Source organism: Opisthocomus hoazin, chromosome 7 (genome assembly GCF_030867145.1).
Source record: "Opisthocomus hoazin isolate bOpiHoa1 chromosome 7, bOpiHoa1.hap1, whole genome shotgun sequence".
NCBI lineage: Eukaryota > Metazoa > Chordata > Aves > Opisthocomiformes > Opisthocomidae > Opisthocomus > Opisthocomus hoazin.
This window is the reverse complement of record NC_134420.1, coordinates 1,530,278-1,550,499: the sequence shown is the minus strand read 5'-3', so window position 1 is coordinate 1,550,499 and position 20,222 is coordinate 1,530,278. Positions and strand designations below refer to the sequence as shown.

Sequence of the window (20,222 nt, the reverse complement as noted above, 5' to 3'; positions counted from 1 at the left end):
CCGGGCCACCACGTGCTGGCGGTGGGGCCACCCGAGCCCCCCGGCGCTGGGGGTGCCGGCACCCAACCGGTCAGGCCGGTTCCCGCCAGCTCCTCCCCGCGCCCGCCGTGCCGCATGGCCGCGCTCCCGCCGCCGCCCTCCCCGTGGCTTTCCCCACGCGAGCCAGGAGCCCCCCAAAAACCCATCACGGAGCCCCCTCCCCAAGTGGGGCTCAGCCCCACATCCCCAGGCTGTGCCGCAGACGGGGTCTCCGGGTACCGGCACGGCTGGCTTCGCCGTGGGGCAGCCCCCCGGCAGCCCGGCTATGGGCGATTTGGGGAGCAGCCCCCCCAAACTCCAAACCCTTCAGCCTTGCCACAGCCCCACGGGCACCCCGGCACCTGGGGGGCACCCAGCGCCGCGGGGGGACGGTGCCGGGGTCCCCATGGGGGGGTCCCCCACGTGACGCCCGGCCGAGGATTTGCAGCCACCGCGGCTCGGCCGCCCCCGGCCGCCCTAATCCGCTCAGCACGCCGGGATTACGGCCCCGGCCCCACGTCACGGGGACCGCGGGCACTCGCCTCGGCCCCCCCGGCCACCACCGGCTCCTCCGGGTGGGGATTAGCCCCGACCTTCACCGCCGGCGGGACGGGATGCACCCCCCGACCCCCATGCTGGGGGCTGCCAGAGGCCCCCCGCACCCCCAGCCCGGGGTGCTGAGCTGGATGGGGGGCTGCCGGCTGGCTCGGGCGCGGTGGCTCCCCAAAAACCACCCCGGTTTGGGATTTTTCTCCCCGCCACGGGATGGCCGGCCCCGTTGCGTGTCCCTGGCGTGGGCCACGGCGCGTTCCCAGGGCCACGGCATGGCGGGAGACGAGCGGGTGGGCAGGCTGGGGTGCCGGGTGCGGGGCCGGAGGAGGGCCAGCCTCGGCAGAGCCATATAAGGGAAGGCGGTTCCCCATTTCCAGACATTTTCCAGGATCCCAGCGGCCCTGGGAGCAGGGGAAGGTCGCTGCCGGCTCCAGCCCAGCTGCCACGGCTCGGCGCGGCTGCGGCCGCCGCTCCCGGCCCCGGCTGGCACCGCTGGTGCCCGGCGGGCACGGGCTGGGTGCTGGCACTGCCGCCCGCAGCGTCGTGGTGCCGCAGGTGGTCCGGCACGACGCGGGAGGGGGGTAACCCCGCACCACGGCACCCACGACGCCGTGTCCCACCGGCATCGACCCCACGGGGCTGCCAAAGCCTCTTAGAGCCCAGCACCCGCGGCGTCCCGCGTGGCCGGCAGCCACGTAATCCCGACGGCGGGGCGCAGGGCACCCACACCCCACACGCGGGTGGGTGTCCCACCCCCCCGACACGCACCCGGGGGTCACCCCATGGGCCGTGGCCTCTGTCCAGCACCCCTGGCTGGGCCTGGGGACCCCTGCCCTCTCTTGGAGCCCACGGCTCATCGGGACCCTCCACGGCCCTGGGCACCCCAGGACCCACCCCTCCCCGTCTCACCGAGACCCCTGGCTCCTGTCCCACCAGCACCCACAGCACCGGGCAGCCCAGGACCCCCAGCTCCCCGTCCCACCGAAACCCCCGGCTCCCCGTCCCACCGAGACCCCCAGCTCCTGTCCCACCAGCACCCACAGCACCGGGCAGCCTGGGACCCCTGTCCCACCGAGACCCCCGGCTCCCTGTCCCACCGGGACCCCCCGGATCCTGCTCCACTGGGACGCAACGGCTCCCACCCCGCTGGCATCCACGGCGCTGGGCACCCCCACGACCCCCGGCGCCTGCTCCGCCGGGACCCCCGGCTCCCACGCCAGCAGCACCCACGCTGCCAGGGACCCCCGGGGACCCCCGCCTCCCGCTCCGCCGGGACCGACATCTCCCGCCGCACCGGGACCCCCGCCTCCCGCTCCGTCGGGATCCCCATCTCCCGCCCCACCGGGACCCCCGGTTCCCCCCCCCCCGAGGGGAACGCCGTGTCCCGTTTCCCGCCGGCGCGCCCGGTTCCCGCGCGCCCCCGTTCCCGCCGCCCGCGCGCCCCGCACCGGGCTCACCGCGCGCCGCCGCCGCCGCCGCCCCGGCCCGGCCGTGCCCGCAGGAAGCGGCGGGAGAGCCCCGGGGGCGGGGACAGCGGCCGCCCCGCCCGGGCCCGCCGGGCTTCTCCGGCATCGCCCCGGCCCCCGCCCGCCCCCGGTGCGGTCCCGGAGCCTCCCGGTGCGGGCCCGGTGCGGTGCCGGGGGTGCCCCGAGGCGCGGTGGGTGCTGCCCAGGGCGGGGGACGCGGGGAGGCTCCGGTCCCCTCGACGCCCACCCGGCCGTGCCCTGCTCCCCACACCCCCCCCCCAGCCCCCCTTCCCCAGAACCCCCTCCCCAAACCCCTCTCCCCAAATCCCCCTCCCAGACCCCCCGTCCCCAGAACCCCCTCCCCAGACTCCCCTCCCAGACCCCCTTGTCCCCAGAACCTCCCCCCAAATCCTTGTTCCCAGACCCCTCCTGCCAGCCCCCCTGTCCCCAAACGCCTCTCCCCAAATCCCCCTCCCCAAATCCCCCCTCCCAGACCCCCTCCCCAGGCGCCTCTTCCAACACCCTCCCCCAAGACCCCTCTCCCCAAATCCTCCTGTCCCCAGACCCCCCTCCCCAGACCCCCCGTCCCTGGACCCTCTCCCCAAACTCTCTCCTGGAATCCCCCTCTCCTGATCCCTGTCCCCAGACCCCCCCCCTTCCCCTCTTCTCAAACCCCCGTCCCCAAATCCCCCTCTCCAGACCCCCAACCCCAGACCCTCTCCCCAGACCCCCTGTCCCCAAATCCCTCCCCCCAAACCCCCTCCCCAAATTCCTCTCCCCAGATCCCCTGTCCCCAAACCCCCCCTCTCCAGAACCTTTTTTCCAGACCCTGTCCTCAAATTCCCCTCCCCAGACCCCCTGTCCCCAAATCCCTCCCCCCAGACCCCCCTCCCCAGATCCCCTGATCCCAGACCCCCCTCCCTAAATCCCCCCTGTCCCCAAACCCCCCCTCCCCAGACCCCCTGTCCCCGGACCCCCCCCCCAAATCCCCCAAACCCCCCTCCCCAGACCCCTTGTCCCCGGAGACCCCCCCAAACACCCCTCCCCAGACCCCCTGTCCCCGGACCCCCCCCCCCCAAATCCCCCTCCCCAGACCCCCTGTCCCCGGACCCCCCCCCCAAATCCCCCCGTCCCCAAACCCCCCTCCCCGAATCCCCGTCTTGCCCCACCCCCCGCCCGCCCACCAGGGGGCGCCGCAACACTCCCCGCCCCTGGCCCCGCCCCTGGCCCCGCCCCTCGCCGTTGCCCCCCGCACCTCCCTTCCCGTGATGCCCCGCGCGGCCGAGGCGGGAAGGCGGGCGGCAAGATGGCGGCGGGCTTGGCGGAGCGGAGCTGCCTGGAGCTGAGCGCGGCGGCTCGGGGGCCGCCCCGGAGGCCTCGGGAGGTGGTTTTTAGCCCGCCGGGAACGGCTCCGCTCCCCGCCGGTCGTTACGGGGACAGCGCCGGTGGTTTCTGTTACCAGGAGAGCGCGCAGCTCGCCGCCGTCACCAGGAACCGCTTCGTGAGGTGGTGAGTGAGGGCCCCGGGGCAGGCCCAGCCGCGGGCAGGCCTAGGCTGGGGCCCCCGGCTCCCTGTCCCACCGAGACCCCCGGCTCCCCGTCCCACAGGCCCTAGGCCTGCCCCCGTCCTCCCCTCCGCGGCTGGGCCTGCCCCCGGGCCTGTTTGATCCCCCCTCTGCCAGTGCCCGCCATCCTCACACCTTCCCCGACCTCTTCCGTCAGGACCACATCAGGAGACGCGGTGGAGCTGGTGGAGGAATCTCTGGACGTCAATTTACTCAACAACGCCGTACGTCTCCGCGTCCAGGGCTGCCCGTTTCTGCCGGGCGGCGTGCACCTCTGCGAAGTGCAGAGCCACTTGGTCGTCCTGCTGATCACCGCGCAGACGGTGCATCGCCTGCTCCTGCCGCATCCCGCCCGCATGTACCGCAGCGTGAGTATCGGCGTGACCCGCTCCTTGCCTGTGTCAGCCACCCGCCTCGGTCCTGCCCATCAGGCGCCCTCAGCGAAGCCGCTGGGTCCGTTGCAGAACAGCAAAGGCCTTGGCGTGCTCCTCAGCATGGGCACAAAGTGCTGCTTCCCACCTGTGCTGCTTTTGGCTGGGGCAGGGCTAATCGAAGGGGCCGACAAGAAGGATGGAGAGGGACTTTTCACAAGGGTGTGTAGTGATAGGACAAGGGAGAACAGGTCTAGACTAAAAGAGGGCAGATTTAAATTAGATATTAGGAAGAAATTCTTTACTGTGAGGGTGGTGAGGCCCTGGCCCAGGTTGCCCAGAGAAGCTGTGGCTGCACCCTCCCTGGCAGTGCTCAAGGCCAGGCTGGATGGAGCTCTGAGCAACTTGGGCTGGTGGAAGATGTCCCTGCTCATGGCAGGGGGCTTGGAACCAGATGATCTTTAAGGTCCCTTCCAACCCTTACCATTCTATGATTCTATAATTTTGGCCAAGACACCGTTAATTTTCATCATAGTAGCTTGTTTGGTGCCATGTTTTGGATTTGTGACCGAAACAGTGTTGATAACACGCCAATAATTTCGCTTTTGCTGGAGCAGCGTTTGTGCAGCCTTGAGGCTGCCTCTGTTTCTCACCTGGCCCTTCCTTGTGAATAGATCTGGGGGTGCGTGATGGTTTGGGAGGGGGCACAACCGGGCAGATGACCCAAACAAATCAAAGGGATGTTCTTTGCTGTGTAACACCATGCTCGACAACAAGAGGGAAAAGAAGATTTCTGAGGGGGGCAGTTAGCTGTCTTTTGCTGGGGAACTGGCTGGGCGTCGGTCTATCCAGCCGTTGTGTCCCTTGTTTTGTTTTCTTCTCTCTTCTCCTGCTTGTCCTTCGCTTATTAAGCAATGATTTTTGTTATCTTAACCCCCAAGTTCTCTCGCTTTTATTCTTCCTTTCCTCTTTCCCCATCCAACTGTGGGAGAGGGAGTGGTCGAGCAGCCGTGTGCTGCTTCGCTGCCCACCGGGATTAACCCCCAACACCGCCCCGTCGCAGGGCTGCACGCAGACCCTGTCACCACCATCGTGCCCCAGTCGTGTGGGCTGGTGGTAGAAGCACTGGAGGTGAGCTGCTGAGGGGTACGAAGCTCAGCTTTTCCTGAGCCCTTTCCAGTTGGGCTGGATTTTTATTTTCCCTGGCGAGCAGTCTGTGTACTGGTTTTAGCAGGATGGAGTTGGTTTTCTTTACAGCAGCTCGCATGGTGCCATGTGGTGGGTTTGTGACCAAAGCAGAGCTGGGGACACGCCAGCGCTTGAGCTGTCGCTGAGCAGTGCATGCACAGTGTGGGGCCCTCTCTGTTTCTCACTCTGCTCCCCAAACGAGCTGGCTGCGGTGGGCAGGAGGCCGGGAGGGGACGCAGCTGGGACAGGGAGGGGACAGCCTCTGTGCTGTGACACCGTGTCCAGCGACACAGAAGGCAGGGAATTGGGGCAGTGACCATTGCTCAGCACCTGCCTGGGCATCAGGCTGCTTGGGGGAGGTGGTGAGGGATTGCCTTGTTGCTTGGTTTGGTTTTATTCTTCTTCCTCTCACTTATTAAACCGTCTTTATCTTGACCCACAAGTTTTTGCTGCTCTTATTCACCCGTGCCCTGCCGGGGCCCGCAGCTGGTGACAGTTACCTGCCGGCTGGGTCGGTCCACCGCAACCGGTCCTTTCATAGCTCTGTGCTGGGGATTTGTACCCCGGGCTGGAACCCCCCGCTGTTCTCAGAGGCGCAGAGCTGGGGCCTGTCAGGCTCTCTTGAGTTTTGTGGGAAACTCTGCGCTTTAGTCACTTACTCTCCAAAGTTTTCTAGTTATATTTCTTTATAGATGTTATAAACTGCTAAGTTCCCAGTCCTCAGGTCCTTGGCCAGGTTGAGCAGGTGTGTTCATCGGTGCAGGGAAGCTCTCTGTGCACTAGTGAAAACTGCTGGAGAAGAAGGGTCAGATGGGAGCAGCAAGCTGGAAATCTCTCGCTCTGTCTGGAGCTGCACGTTCTCAGACCGCGTGCAGGGGAGGCAGAGGCCGTAGGCATCCGACTTGTGGCGTTTGCCCCAAAGCTGAGGGTGTCTCGGGCTCCGGTTTCGATGGAGGTCGGTGACATAACGTGGAGTGAGGCTCGGGGGTTGGAGGTGGCTGTGCCGGCGGTCCTGGGGCCCGGCCGTGTGACAGAGGGGACAAAGCGCCCTGCGGAGGTGGGGACTGAGTGCTTCGCAGGGCCTGGCTGTGTTTGCAGCTTGCCTTCTGTACGCAGCGAGGTACAGAATCTTTGTGTTTCACGTGGCAAATGGATCTTGTGCAAAATTTACTCTGCGTTACCCATTTGCTGTGACATCTCTCGTGTCTGCTTCTGGTGTGTCGTCAGCTCCCTGTCCTCTCTCGGAGAGATTACCTCTTGCTTTTGGAGTTCCGGACCGCTTTCCCAAGGGATGATGCTGTGCTATTGCAGAGCTGCTCTCCATGGGGCTCGCTACCAGCATTTTTGTGTGAGCTGTGGACTGCGGGACTCCTTTGGGGGTGCTACAGTATCTGGGGGGGGGAGAAAGCGAGCGTTCTGCTAGAAAATTGCAGGTTTTGAAATCCCTTTCATATCTGCTCGTAAAGAGCAGTGCTTGTGGGCCAACAGCAAGGGAAACGGGAGCGGCAGTGATGAGAGTTCTTACTGGAAAAAAACCCCTTGCTACCCCCGTGATCAGGTTTGTCTTCAGTGATTCAGGCTGTTCAAATAAGCATGGTATATGCCAATTTCCCTTCTGAATAAAAGAAAATTGGGACTGTATCCCAATTCTAGTTCATCACACTGTTCATAACTGAAATCCAGCGAGCATTTTCCAAGTAGCTTACGCGAACATCCCATCTAACAAATCACAGCACCTTGAATTCTCACCTCATTTTCTCACTGAGAGTGTGTGGACTGTTCAGCACAGGTTTACTGTGAATTGTGTTGGCTTGCACTGCACTTGATTTGGAAGCACTTCTATACCCCGATATACTGATGCATTATAAGCACAGTTAAATATACAAAACCAAGCAGAAGTTCCATCTCTGCCACAAAGTCACATAATACCTTTCCATGCACTGTCACGCAGCTGGCCACATGCTTCTGGAGAATTTCAGTCACTCCATTAGAAAGTCGTTCATACTTCAGCTTAGGTTCTTCTTCACTCTTATCTTCCTAAATTTTTAGAATCATAGAAAGTTTTGTGTCGGAAGGGACCCCTAGAGGTCATCTAGTCCAACCCCCCCGCGGCGAGCAGGGACACCACTAACAAGATCAGGTTGCTCAGAGCCCTGTCCAACCTGGTCTGGAATGTTTCCAGGGATGGGGCCTCCACTACCTCTCTGGGCAACCCGTTCCAGTGTTTCACCACCCTCATTGTAAAGAATTTCTTCCTTATTTCCAGCCTAAACCTACCCTGTTTTAGTTTAAAACCATTACCCCTCGTCCTGTCACTGTTGTCTCTACTAAAAAGATTGTCCCCATAATGAGTGTAAGGAAAAGGGAGGAAAACAAAAAACAAGCAAACATTTAGAGGTTTATTCTAAATAAAAACAAATTAAAAGATATCCCCAAACTATCACACAGCAACAAGCAAAGATGGATCACTGCTACCCATCCAAGTAGCAGCGTCGCAGTTGCCATTCCACAGGTGTCTGGTTGGTTTTTTCTGTGCCTTGTGTACGTGTGCTCAGGATCTGCACTCTCTGCTGCTTCCCTCCTCCAGGAGCTGATAACGGAGAGCCAGATGCAGTCCGTGTTTACAGATATCAGCAAAAGCAACTTCAGAGACCCTTCGAATTACTACGTGATTCCCAGCGTGCCGGGCCTGGCGTCCAACTCTGTCGCCTCAGCGGCGTGGCTCAGCAGCGAGGGGGAGGCTCTCTTCGCTCTGCCCTCCGCCTCGGGAGGGATCTTCGTCCTAAAGCTGCCTCCTCACGATGTGCCCGGTAAGGAATGGGAACAGGCTGCCTGCTCTCCTCTGCCAAACACCGCTCAGTGCAGCGTCCCCTCTCCTGCTTTGAGTGTTGGTGTGTTGTACAAATTCACTCCACGAGCGCAGAAGCTCTTTCACATCGTGCCTGAGAAGCCCCTTTGCTGGTGGCAGCAAATATTTTGTTAACAATCTATTTCTTAATATCGCTTTTATTTTGAAAGGAATGGTTTCGGTTGTGGAATTGAAACAGAGCTCGGTGGTGCAGCGTTTCCTTACCGGTTGGATGCCAACTGCCATCAGGTTAGTGTCTGGTGACGAGGAATTGGAACTAATTTTGCCGTTTTGATTCCTTCAGCTGGCTAGCTGAAGCCAGACAGGCAAGTCAGCATCTGTAAATACTCTGCTGAAAAAGTTAACTGGGTCACAGGACCTCTGGCCTAACGGAAGTTGGGACCTGAGCGCTGGATTAGTTCCTCTTAATGGGGTCCTGCTGATTCTGTGTGTCTGTGTCTACAAATATGTTATATCCAGTGACTGGCCTCCGAGGATTTGCCCAGGATGTGGCTCGCAGCCAGCGCAGATTAAGGATTACAGCAGTTGTGTGTTCTTGCCCTTGTTCTGAACTGTCAGGCTTGTTCCTGACCGGCAGAGGTTACGTGTGGATGACAGGGACGCTCTGTGCGCAGCCTGGGCTCGGTGTTGGGTTGTGATCGTTACGGTAGCTTAGAGAGCACAACCAAATTCTAGGTCCTGTTGCTTGGAAATGGGAGCGGGTCCCCCAACGCCCTGAGTGCCTTTGGCCATCAGCAGTGCATTGCTTGGGGCTGGCTGGATCCTTGCTTCCCTCTGGATCCTTCGCAAGCGCTGGGCTGGGGAAGCCGGGGGAGCGGGTGAAGAGCTGGGCGTTACCGGTGTGGTGGGCTCGCCTTGGACGCTGACCCGCACGGTCCTGGAAGGCTGCGCTCTCCTCCTGGTCTCACACCACTGATTTATTTGTGTTTAAACACGGTGTGGTAGAGACCCTGTGCCTTGGATCTTTGTGCTCGCCTTGATTTTCTCTTAAGCTGTGGAAATAAACTCTGTATTTTCAGAGGTGACTGTGGCCCGTCGGACCTGCCTGTCAGCCTCTCTGTTCACTGCCTAGATCACGATGCCTTTCTCTTCGCTCTCTGCCAGGACCATAAACTTCGGATGTGGTCCTATAAGGTGAGTAAGGCCTGGATTCAGGGGAGCAGCATCTTCCGTCGCGGCTCGGGCGACAGTCCGAGGCGTAAGGAGCGAAGGCTGGGTGGTTGGTGGAGATTTGATCTGCCCTTAGATTGTCGCTGCGACTTCTGCGTGCTGGGACTCAGGGCAGTTTGTGAGAACTGTCGTGGCGTGTTTGTGGCTGCGTGGGTTTTCTCTCCGGCAAAGCCTTGTGCGTAGGGTGCGAGGCAGTATTAGGTTATTTGCCAACGTACTGGAGCATTCAGGAAGGGGGACAGGAGCACTGCAGGGCCGAGGGGGCACACCAAATGGATTTTGCACTGTTTTAGCAGTAATAAAAGCATCTTTGTCACATGCTCCTTGTCAACAAGAAGTTAATAAAAGCCTCTCCTCGCCGCACGCCACTTGCTCCAAATATCAGTGCCAAAGCTAATCGACCAGCACAACTGCTTTCACGCCTCATCTGCCCTGGAATTCATGCGGGAGGGAGGGGAAGGTTTGCTTTACGTGCCCGGGCTCCAAAAACCCGTCTGCTCGGTGGGAGAGGGCACAAGAGAGACGGGGAAAGCTGAGCAGTGGTTTGGGTACGCACAGGGGTGCTTTGCTTGCATCCTTAGGGGAAGATCCAGGCAGACTGGCCAGAAGGGGAAGGAGGAGGGCGGTTTCTCAGTCCCAAGTCTTTCCTACGCTACTTTCCCAATCTCTTTATTTTCTGTAGGATCAAATGTGCCTGATGGTTGCAGATCTGCTGGAGTTCATGCCGGTCAGCAGGGACCTGCGGCTGGCAGCCGGGACTGGGCACCGGCTGCGACTGGCCTTCTCCCAGTCCCTGGGGCTTTACCTCGGCGTGTACATGCATGCACCCAAGCGAGGGCAGGTACGGAGCGATGGGGCTTCCTCGCTGTTAACGCATCTCTCTCGGGCTGCACGGAAAATAACGTCATTCCTCCTTGGCTTTTGGTCTGTAAGGCAAGAAGTAGGGAAAAGTTTGATGTCTGGCCCTCTGGAGAGAGCAATACTTTCTGAATAAACAAACATTTTTATTCTCGGAGCACTGCAAGATACATGTGCTCTTGGCTTGGGAGTGGAACTCCCTGTGTGACTAAGCTGAGCTATGAGTGCTTGTTCACCTCCTGTTCCGGTAGGATCCCGAAAGCACATGTGTGTCGTGGGAAAAGGAAAGGTCCAAAAGGAGATAAAAGCATGGAAATACTGGTAGTATATTTATGTCAGACTCCTGGGAGCATGCGTACTCATCGCTGCGTTGCCAGACGTGGACTTCTGTAGAACTTGTGCTTCTTGTGGTGAATAATAAATTTAGCAGGACAGGGGTGACGGCACAGAGTAGTCTCATCTGTCGGACAGCTTACCCTTTCCGTTCTCCAGGGAATTCACAGATGGAGTGGAAGCGCGTATCGTGACTTCTGCTGTCCCTCTAGCACTCTGCTTGCTCTGGTAGGAGCACACGGAGCTTGGTTTGCAGCAAGTGGCCTGAGGATTCGGGGCTTTTCCACCTTGGTCTCCTTACCTGCCCGCATCGTGTTGTCACTACCAGTGCCCAGCAGTGTAGATTTTGCCATTTTTCTGGTTTAGCCTTTCAAAAGGCAAGCAGAAATCCCTCAGGTTTAGGTGGAGACGAGTGTCCTTGCTGGGAAGGCTGAAGTCAGCGCCGTCAGCGGGGCGCAGAGGGTCAGCTCGTCCTCCTACCCTCAGCCCTTAGGGCCTGGTGACTGTAGCGAGGCAGGGAGAGGGACCGGAGAGGCGAGCGTCCCCGCGACGTGCTGGTTAGTGGCTTAGCCGTCCTGCGGCGAACGACTTACGAGATGTGTTTGTAGTTCTGTGTCTTCCAGCTGGTGAGCACCGAGAGCAACCGCTACAGCCTTGACCACATCTCCTCCCTGTTCTCCTCGCAGGTGAGCGCTGGGGCCCGGCTCCCCCAGGAGGCACCGGGGTGAGAGGGAGGGTTGCTTAGCGAGAGAGCAGAGGCCTGGACTCTCGGGCATTTAACTGTAAATAAAGAATTCTTTCCAAAGCATAGTTAAATGATACGAGGGAATGTTTTGCTGTTGTTAACCGTACACGTCTCTCTGCTGTACTTGAATTTTTGGTAAGAAGGTAAATACATGCTTTCTCTTCTAGGAGACTCTCGTTGACTTTGCCTTAACCTCGGCTGAGATCTGGGCGCTGTGGCACAACGAAGAGAACCAGACCGTTGTGAAGTACATCAACTTTGAGCAGTGAGTGTCTGCGCTGAATCGCTGGCGTTGGTAGCCTCGTGGTGGGGGGGACTGCAGGAGCAGCTCCCAGATGCTGCTCGTGGAAAGCACCAATCGAGCTCCTCAACTCATGTCCTGCTTTGCTGACCGAAGTGTGGGGAGATGCAGCGGTACCCAGTTCTTCCTCTTGCAGTGTTTGTGTCACGTGCACAACTGTGTCTTCCTGCAGTGCAGATTACGTGGATTTTTATTTTTTTTTCCATTCTGCTTTATGATAAAGCTACAGCTCAGCTGCAGGAATGTGAAAAATGTGAAAAGCTGGGCAGCAGGCTTGCTGGGAGCGGAGCCTGCTGTGAGCGTGTCAGAGGGAGGGGCTGTGCTTCACCGGCAGCTCCTGCTGGTCTCTGCCAAGAAAGATCACGTTTTGAGGAGACCAGTGATGTGAAAGCGTCAGCTCTGGCTTTATAAAGCTGCGAGGGCAGGTTTGGTGCCTAACCAGACCGGGGAGTTAAATTCTGGGTAAAAAAAATGCTGTGAGTATGCAGGTTTAGGCAGAAGAATCTACTGGTCAGTCTGAGAGTCGCTTGGTGAGCACGTGTGATGGGGAGAAAGTTGGTGTAAATTCAGAAATCCAACCTGTTCTGTTAGCTCAGGGCTGGGGGTGCCGCTGTTAAGCTCCCCTGTCGCTTGTCACTAGTCAAAGCTCCTCCGTTACCAGACCCAAAGGGCTGTGGTTGCCGTGAAGTCTGTGATCGCCGGTGAAAGGGGCGGGTTTGATTCAGGTGGCCGCTCCCGCGCGCGCTGTGTTGGAGCACCGCAACGCGAAGCTGATCCTGGTTTTGTTCTTCTTCCAGAAATGTCGTGGGCCAGTGGAACCAGGTCTTTGTGCAGCCGCTGCCTGAAGAGGAAGTGACGGTTCGACACGATCAGGACCCCAGGGTGAGCTGGCTGTGAAATAGCAACGAGAGATAACGAAGCTTCTCTGCCCAGGAGGAGAACGTTAAGATGGTTCAAGTGTACAAATGATATTGATGCAGTCTTAGAATTACTCCAAATTAAAGGGGACAAGCCTTAGCCTCTGTAACCACAGCAGCAAAGCGCTCAGCATGGTTATGAGACCAGAAGTTGAGGGATGACGAGAATTTCAAGTCAGCCAAGAGAGAGCCTTGAGACAAGACACGTGGATAAACAAGATCTGGAGCGAGCGGGAAGCAGTGTTCCATCACGGGAACTGCTAAGGGGTTGGAAGGAGAGAGGCTGGAGCAGGCTGTGGGTGTGAGCTGAAGCTGGAAAGAAGTACAGGTCCAGGGGATGAGCTTGAGAAAGGGAGGAAGGACCAGAAGCAGTATCTTCAATGCTCTCCTCCTGACCTGTGTGTTTCCTTAAATTGCTGTCTTGTCCTCTTTGCAGGAAACCTACCTGGAGTATCTCTTCATGCCTGGCCGGTTCACAAACGCAGCTATCCAGAAGGCTTTGCAGGTTGGTGAGAGGGCGTTTGGTGCTCTCCCTGTGCAGCTTCTCCTTCCTGGCCGTTTCGGCGTGAGGCAGCAGGATTCTCTGGAGCTCTTGGCAGTCAGTTTGCGTCTGGCAGTTTGTAGGTCCAGCAGTAGTCACTGAAGCAGGTTGGCAGCTGTTGTGCCGTACTTCAGCCGGGTGCGTGCTGGCGGCGGGAGGCAGAGTGTGGTCTCCAGAAGATGTTTTCCCTTAGGACAGCGGGTTGCTGAGCTTACTTTTCGTTGCCTGCTGCTTTAGCCAGGTGAAGGGAGACTTAGCCCACTGTAGTGCTGTTTCTTGGGATATATCCGCTCAGTTCTGGCTCCTTGAGGGCTGTTAAGGGCAGAGCAAGGCAACGCGTGCTGCCTTTTCAGGAAAAATGGAAAAGCCCAACTTCTGCTGCTCTGACCGTTTTGGCTCTCGGCGCTGTGACCTCGTGGAGGCCTGGAGCAAGGTACAAGAGAGCTGCTGTGAAGGTGTGCAGCGCTTCTCTCCTTGCATCCCAGTGCACTGCCTGCCAGGAGGCTTCCTCCGTTTCCACAGAAAGAGGGAAGCTGGCTGTACGTCCACGTACCCCACATTTAGCAGCCAGCCCTGGTTTTTGATACTTTTATCCCATAAAGTGCTGTCGTGTTTGCTTTACGTCACTCGGTGCTGCCTGCACCTCAGGGAGACGGCTCTCTTGCTTCCAAGTAAAAGTTTGCTGTGCTGCTTTTCAGATCTTTTCTCAAGGAACTGAGAGACACCTGGATCTGACGTGGGATGAGTTAAGAAGAGAGGTTACCTTAGCTGTGGAGAGCGAGGTGAGGCTGCTCCCCCTGCCCCGTGTCTTGTTCTTACCTTCGTTGTGCGTATTGTGATGGTTCGGCGAAGTCAAGTGAGATGCAAAGTGACCCCAGGCCTTGTGTGTCCTTCATCTCTCCACAGGAGTTACGTGACTTTTTTTTAAAAAGTGCAAATCTTCATCCTACCTGCCTGGCTCTTCCATTCCCCCTTCCTCTTTTGAGTCCTTGCTTAGTGTTCTGTGGTCTCTGCTCCCTGGGTGTGCTTCGCGGGGCGCGCGCTTTGCTGGTCGCACATCACGTGGTGCCCGTTCTCAGCCCCCTGCGCGTGGCTGCTGGCCGCCACCGCACAGAGCTGTTGCTCGTAATTTTGGACCCCAGAAGAAAATCTGCTTAGGGGACCCGCCTTAAATACCAACTGGCTGCGCTTTTGGGTCTGAATTTCCCCCATTTTATCCTCCTTTTCCAGATTTTACTCTGATACGCCTGATTCTCTAAGCCAGCAGTCCTTCACTTGCGGCTCGTCCTTCAGGCTGCTCAGGTTATTGCTAGAAAGTTCATAAAAAAGGCAGTTTTGTATCGTCAGTAACCACCTTCATGCATGATATTTTAAGAGATCTGCAGCCCTGCCCTTTTTCTGGAGATCATTGGTGCTCCTTTACCTGAGGCTGTGTAGAAAAGGTTCTTGTGGGCTTTGTTCCCCTTGCTGTTTGCTGTGTGAGTCACTGCTGTAGGAAAAAACTTATGTTTTGACAGTAAGGTGGTGGGGGAGAGAACTGTAACTGGTGTTTAGAAACCATAACCACGTAAGGGTGTGGCACTGGTCACGAGAGACAAGACAGCAGCCTGAACGCTACAATTTTTCTCCCTGGTTTGCTGCCTGTGTCCGTCTGAAATCTTGTTTTGGTCCCGCTAGTTCCAGGGCAGCGTGACAGAGTACGAGTGCTCGCTGGAGGAGTTTTGGCAGCTGCAGGTGGAGTTCTGGTCCAAGTTCTATGCCTGCTGCCTTCAGTACCAGGAAGCTCTCTCACGGCCCCTGGCCCTGCACTTGAATCCCTACACCAACATGGTGTGCCTGCTGAAGAAGGTGAGGCTGGGCTGCGGTGGCTCTTTGGCCGCTGTGGCCAACGGGAGCGGTGGTCTCCAGGGAGGAGCTTGTCTGACTCGGGTATGGATTTGGGGAGCTCAAAGAAGGGCTTTCTCCTCACCTTTCTAGGGCTCCCTGTCATTCCTCGTGCCCTGCTCCTTGGTGGACCATCTCTATCTCCTCTCTAACGAGCACCTCCTGGCTGAGGATGACGCCGCGCTCTTTGATGGTAAGTGAGGAGGCATGGAGCCTTCTCGTTGTTGGAGGCTGAAGCGTTGCGTGTCGGGGAAGCCCTGGGCAGGGGGATGCAGGACATAGAGGTCTCTTGAAGTGCTTTTAGCTCCATAGCTGTCTACATGGAGACAGTTTTCTTATTTTGGCATTTTTATTTTGTGAAACCTGCCACGGTGCTCACACCAGGAATCAGAAAATGGTGTCAAGGCTGCAAATCTGCCGTGACTCATTTCAGATAGCTTAAGAAGGAGGAATCCTAGATTTCAGCCTGCGTATTGCTCAGTGACAAGGACCTGTGTTGGTGGATCCTTCGCCCTTGTGGCCTCACAGATTATCTGTGTAGGCTGCGGTTAACTGGTGCCCTCTTCGTGCCCGCTGTCTGTGGGGTGGAGCTGCCAGGTTGGAGCTCCACGGTGTGCTGGCAGGTCCCCAGAGCTGGCGGGGAGAGCGGGATGCAGCAGCTCATGTTTCTGATCGTGTGGGTGACCTCCCCCCCTCAGATAAACCCTGCTTAACTGGGTGCTTGCTCGGCTTTGCCATCCCCAAACAAAAGAATCCCAAACCAGAGCCACAGACCCACTCTGACAGCGATTCAGCGATTACAGACGAGAAGGAAACTTGTGATCCTCCAAGCACCCTGGGCTCAGCTACCCAGTTCTACAAACTTAGTTTTTAGTGAAATGTTTTTGCATAAATGTTTTCGTGTAAGCCATGGAGAGGGGTTGTGCCGTTTCCTGCCTCCGGGAAGTAAACGCCAGTGTGCACAAAAATTGCCGTTAATGTTGTCACCACGGTGCCCTCTGTGCTTTGCTGGCCCTGGAATGACGTTTCACAAGGAAAAGGCAACGGAAAATGTTACCTAAGCTCCACTTTCATGCTCGAGTGATTTTTATATTTTTGCAAAGAAGAATCGTCATCCACTTGGTTGAGCTATTTCTGGCGCCGAGGGAAGGAAAGCTGGAGGCCTAGGCTGGGTTTGGGAGGCTCGCAGTTCCTGCCCTGTCTGTTTCAAACCTCTCAAAATATGTGACTGAATTTTAAAAAGGCATGTGTAAAGGGTTGTATTTAAGGTCTCGGTAGTGAATTTACATATCACTTCTAAGAATGTGAAAATCCTCCCTTCTAAGAGTGTGAAAATCCTCTCTCAGCTGCGAGAGGCAGTGCTGCGGATGGGTAGCTGCTGTAACGTGAGCGTGTTCTGCTTGGCAGAGCTCAGCGAGCTGAGCCATTTGCTCTGGGGTTTTTTTGCTCTTAGGCTGCACTAATGACTTCCTTTCAACCTGCAGGCTGGAGAAAATCCCTTGGAGGGAATTTCATTGTTTTATTGTTGCATCGGTATTTGTTACTCTCCAAATAATAAAGCCCAAATCTTTCCCTTGTCAACTCCTCAGTTTTAATTTGGCCTCTTAGTTAGCAGGGAAGGGTCAATTTGAGATGCGGGACTGAGACCAATGTGCTGCTAGTAGTCTGCTGATAGGAGCTGAACTAACTGGTTTTTGAATGGTCCTCCCACCTTCGCTTTGAAATCTCTTGTAAATATACAGTTAGATTCTTTCATTGCAGATTTGGAGATGTCTCGTGATGTTGTCTGTCTTGTCCAGTGCCTTCGACTGATCGGAGAATCAATTTCCATGGAAATGGCATTCATCATGGAAATGGCTTGCTCCCGCCTCCAGCCTCCAGAAAAGGCTGCAGAGCAGATCCTGGAGGACTTGATAGCTAATGACACGTAAGGAGACGTTTTGGCAGAAGCTCCCCTGCAGGGAGGCAGGGATGGCGGAGCAGGGCTTGCCTGGAGCTGTGCTTGATTGGCATCGAAGCGCTTTTGGGATGTGTGGGCTCTCCCTGTGCAGCGGGAGACTTTTCCAGGTCCCCTCGGAGATGGGGAGCGTGGGTATTGGTGACGTTAGCAGGGTCTCCATCCAGAACCCCCTTGCTGTTGCCTGGAGCCCTCTGGAAAAGAGCTGTTGGCAATTCTCAGGTGAAACAGAGAGCAGAACAGGAACCAGTTCCTGTTAGATGATCACTGCAGTGTGGAAAGCAAGTGCCTGCAGCCGCTAGGTAGAGGTCAGAGCCTTGGTCAAGCCGTGTGGTTGCTGCACTAACCTCCTGAAATCACTCCCCCGTGGAATGCCAGCTATCTGACTGTTATTTCCTGGTAGCCTGAGGGAGTGGAATAAATAGACTGGTCCCTGCAGGCGCTGTAATAAAACGCTAAGCCAGAAGAGGATTCCCATCGAGAATGTCCAGGCTGATCAGATACACTCCCTGCCAGGGAGGGTCTGTGAGGGAGGAAAGGGAGCCCTCTGGAGTTTAAACCTCACGTTGCTGATTATGATTATTACTGTCCTTTTCACTTTGCAGGGAAAACGTGATGGAGGATATACACAGCAAACTGCAGGAGATCAGAAACCCCATCCATGCCATCGGAGTGCTCATCCGAGAGATGGACTACGAGACGGACGCTGACATGGAAAGAGGTGAAAGCTCTAACAGCCGGGCGTTTGGGCTGGGAGAGCGGCGGCTCGGCAAGCGTTCTCATCCGTCGAGTTCCTCCCCTTACCCGGTGGTTTTATCTTTCAGCTCATCACCTAAATATGCGCATGAACCTCGCCCAGCTGTATGGTAGTGGTACCGCTGTCAGCGTGGTTTGCTGGGGGGTTTGTAAGATTGCCACGATCCGTTTCCTCATCTGCCGGGACCTGTTGATCCTCCAGCAGCTGTTGCTGCGGCTTGGAGATCCTGTGAGTACAGGCCTTGGAGCTAGTGCTACGCTCTTTGAACTCTGGGATCTGGGGCTCTGCTGGTGCCAGGCTGTGAGCTCTGTCTCTTCCCACAAAACACTGGAGGCTGTTTGAACTAGCCCGAGGCTTGGGCAAGCCCTGTTCTCTCCTCCAGCCGCTTTTGTCATCGTAAGCAAAGCAGCGGTGCGCTGCGCTCACGCCCTACCTCCCTCTTTCCACACTGAGCATCCAGGAAGCAGGAAGCAAAACCCTCTTTGCGGGAGGAGGGCATCGTTGCCAGCCTCCCATCTTCAAACACAGTTGCCTGAGCACGTACGGTTCTCCCATCTATTCCCCATCCCTCCCACACCACGGTGCAGCTCAGCGCGCGCACGACCGCAGCCGTGTTCTCTGGCAGCGCGGCACCTCTGCGTCACGGCGGCCGTGTTTACCCAGAGGCCGTGGTTTCGCTGGCTCCAGCCAGTGCAAACACCCGCCGCGGTGGCAGCTGTGTTTGTGGTCGTGGGCTGGGTCTGTCCTGTTGGCCGTGTGGCCGCCTGAGGGACGGTGCTGATCGTCTGGGTGGACGCAGGGGCGCGGAACAAGTCCCCAGACAAGGCTGGCGTTGTTTAAACCAATATTATTTACTTGGAAACGGTACTGCAGTGGTTCATTGGAAAGAAATCCCCTTCTTCCTGGGTAAGGTTGCCCTGGGAGCATTTGAAGCGTGTTGCAAGGTGCCCTTGTGGAGCCAGGCTCTCAAAGACATGTGACCTGCTGTTTGCTGGAGGAGGAACTGCTGCTTTGCCACCCTGACGCGTTTGTGTCCTTCGCAGGCGCGGGTTGCTCTTCCTCCCATGTCCCCTAGCCGTGCCGCTCTTGGCTGGAGCGTGCAGGGGTGCAATGCCTGGGCCGCGGGGCTGGGCCCTGAGGTGGTCTCTGCAGCAAAGCTGTGATTTCACTCTGGGTGACATCGTTGCAGCGGCGCAAAGCACCTCTTTTTACTGGTGTCCCTGGCATCAGCAGGCTAGAGGAGCGCTCGGTGTGCGCGTAGCTCTGCTTGTTAAACTTTCTCCGTGGGGTCTGGGCTGCCAGAATAGTTAACTCAGCCCTTGGTGACACTGTAATTTCTGTCTGGGTTGTGCCAGCACGTGCAAGACTCCTGGGTCTCCTGGGTGGGCCCAGTTAACTGCTGGGCTGCTGACTGCCTTAGTGTTTGCAGGGGGGATGAGCTGGGCCTGGTGCAAACCTCACCGGCTGCCCTTGTCCTGCTGTTGCTCTCTGGGCTTGGCCTCTCGGTGTGCCAACCTCTGTGGTTTGCTTGCAGATGGTTTTGGGAGGGGGCCACCTCTTCCAGTCTCAGCAGGACCTGCTGCACCGCACCTCTCCCCTGCTGCTCTCCTACTACCTGATCAGATGGGCAAGCCAGTGCCTGGCGTCAGACGTCCCTGTCGACACGCTGTAAGTCCCCACCGTGCCCGTTCTGTCTTGGAGTGATTGGAGGTTCCTGCTAAAGCCACCTGAATTGCCCTTCCTGGTATGAAAAGCTGGTGGTTGCTGTGGGAGTGTCGCTCCGGGAGTCAGGCTGTGCTGGGGAGGGTGTTTTTTTTTTTTCTTCCCTTCTGTGTTTTGAGCTGACTCTTTGCCTTGTGCTAATTCTGCCGTGTGAGGTCTCGCTGTTCTGTGCGCTGTTGCCTTTTTCGGCAGTAGGAGTCATTTGAGCTGAACAATGAGCGCAATTAAAGCAGGAGGCGTTTTGTTGTCTCTTCACTGATGGCTTTTTCTTCTCTAGGGAGTCTAATCTGCAGCATCTGTCTGTGTTGGAGTTAGCAGACACCACCGCTCTAACACCCCATAAGCTAGGTAAGATGCCTGCAGTTCCTCAGCTCTTGGTTTCTGTTATTTATACCTCTCGCGCTCTGCGTCTCTGCCACCCGAGGGAGATGCTCCGTGCAGCGAGCTGGTGGAGCGCGCGGCTCAGTGACCCCGCTTTACGTGGAGATGTTTGTGAAGCTGGCCACCGAAAAACAGCAACAGCAAAGTATCTTGTAGCCTGAGAAGGACAGGCCCTGCTCAGCCAAACGTTCTTAATTCTGGCCCTGGCAGTATCAGCCAAGCTCGCCTCTCGCTCCTGTACGTTGCAGTGGCTGCGGAGGGTCAGCCCAGGTCTGTCCCTCTCTCCAGCCTTCAGCCCACGGCGAGCAGGAGCAGCAACGTAAGGAGGTGAGGGAATGTAGAAATGCTTCCCCAAAACGTGCTTGTGCTTCCAGCACTTTGCAGTTCAGACGTGCGTTGCTCACAGCCGGTACCTCAAGGGGGAAATGGCAGCTGATAATTTGTTCACCTTGTAAAAGTCTCGCTGCGAAGACGTCGTGCTTTGGGTTACTGTCTTGGGGGAGAAGCCCTAATGGAGGAGAATATAAGGCAACTTAATTAGGAGGATGAGTACCTTGAAGTGGTTGCAGAAGGAGGTGGTGAGCAGGGTAGGGGAGAAAACGCACAGGTAAGAGCCTGCTGTAACCTG

General features: G+C 57.3%; 1 protein-coding gene across 2 annotated transcripts in view; it reads left to right on the top strand.

Annotated features, from left to right (window-relative positions):
- Positions 1-3,323: 3,323 nt before the first annotated feature.
- Positions 3,324-20,222, top strand: part of NUP160 (nucleoporin 160) — a 31,398-nt gene continuing 14,499 nt past the window's right edge. Inside the window, exons 1-18 of one of the 2 annotated variants that reach the window (XM_075426280.1) lie at positions 3,324-3,545; positions 3,758-3,968; positions 7,747-7,969; positions 8,178-8,256; positions 9,048-9,162; positions 9,881-10,039; positions 10,998-11,075; positions 11,302-11,399; positions 12,233-12,317; positions 12,789-12,857; positions 13,592-13,675; positions 14,571-14,741; positions 14,871-14,970; positions 16,539-16,704; positions 17,340-17,455; positions 17,559-17,719; positions 19,026-19,159; positions 19,491-19,561. In XM_075426280.1, coding sequence (XP_075282395.1) covers positions 3,343-3,545; positions 3,758-3,968; positions 7,747-7,969; positions 8,178-8,256; positions 9,048-9,162; positions 9,881-10,039; positions 10,998-11,075; positions 11,302-11,399; positions 12,233-12,317; positions 12,789-12,857; positions 13,592-13,675; positions 14,571-14,741; positions 14,871-14,970; positions 16,539-16,704; positions 17,340-17,455; positions 17,559-17,719; positions 19,026-19,159; positions 19,491-19,561 — 2,323 coding nt within the window. In that variant the 5' untranslated portion in view covers positions 3,324-3,342. Of the gene's footprint in view, positions 3,546-3,757; positions 3,969-7,746; positions 7,970-8,177; positions 8,257-9,047; positions 9,163-9,880; positions 10,040-10,997; positions 11,076-11,301; positions 11,400-12,232; positions 12,318-12,788; positions 12,858-13,591; positions 13,676-14,570; positions 14,742-14,870; positions 14,971-16,523; positions 16,705-17,339; positions 17,456-17,558; positions 17,720-19,025; positions 19,160-19,490; positions 19,562-20,222 lie in introns of both variants that reach the window. The other variant, XM_075426279.1, reaches the window with a different exon arrangement.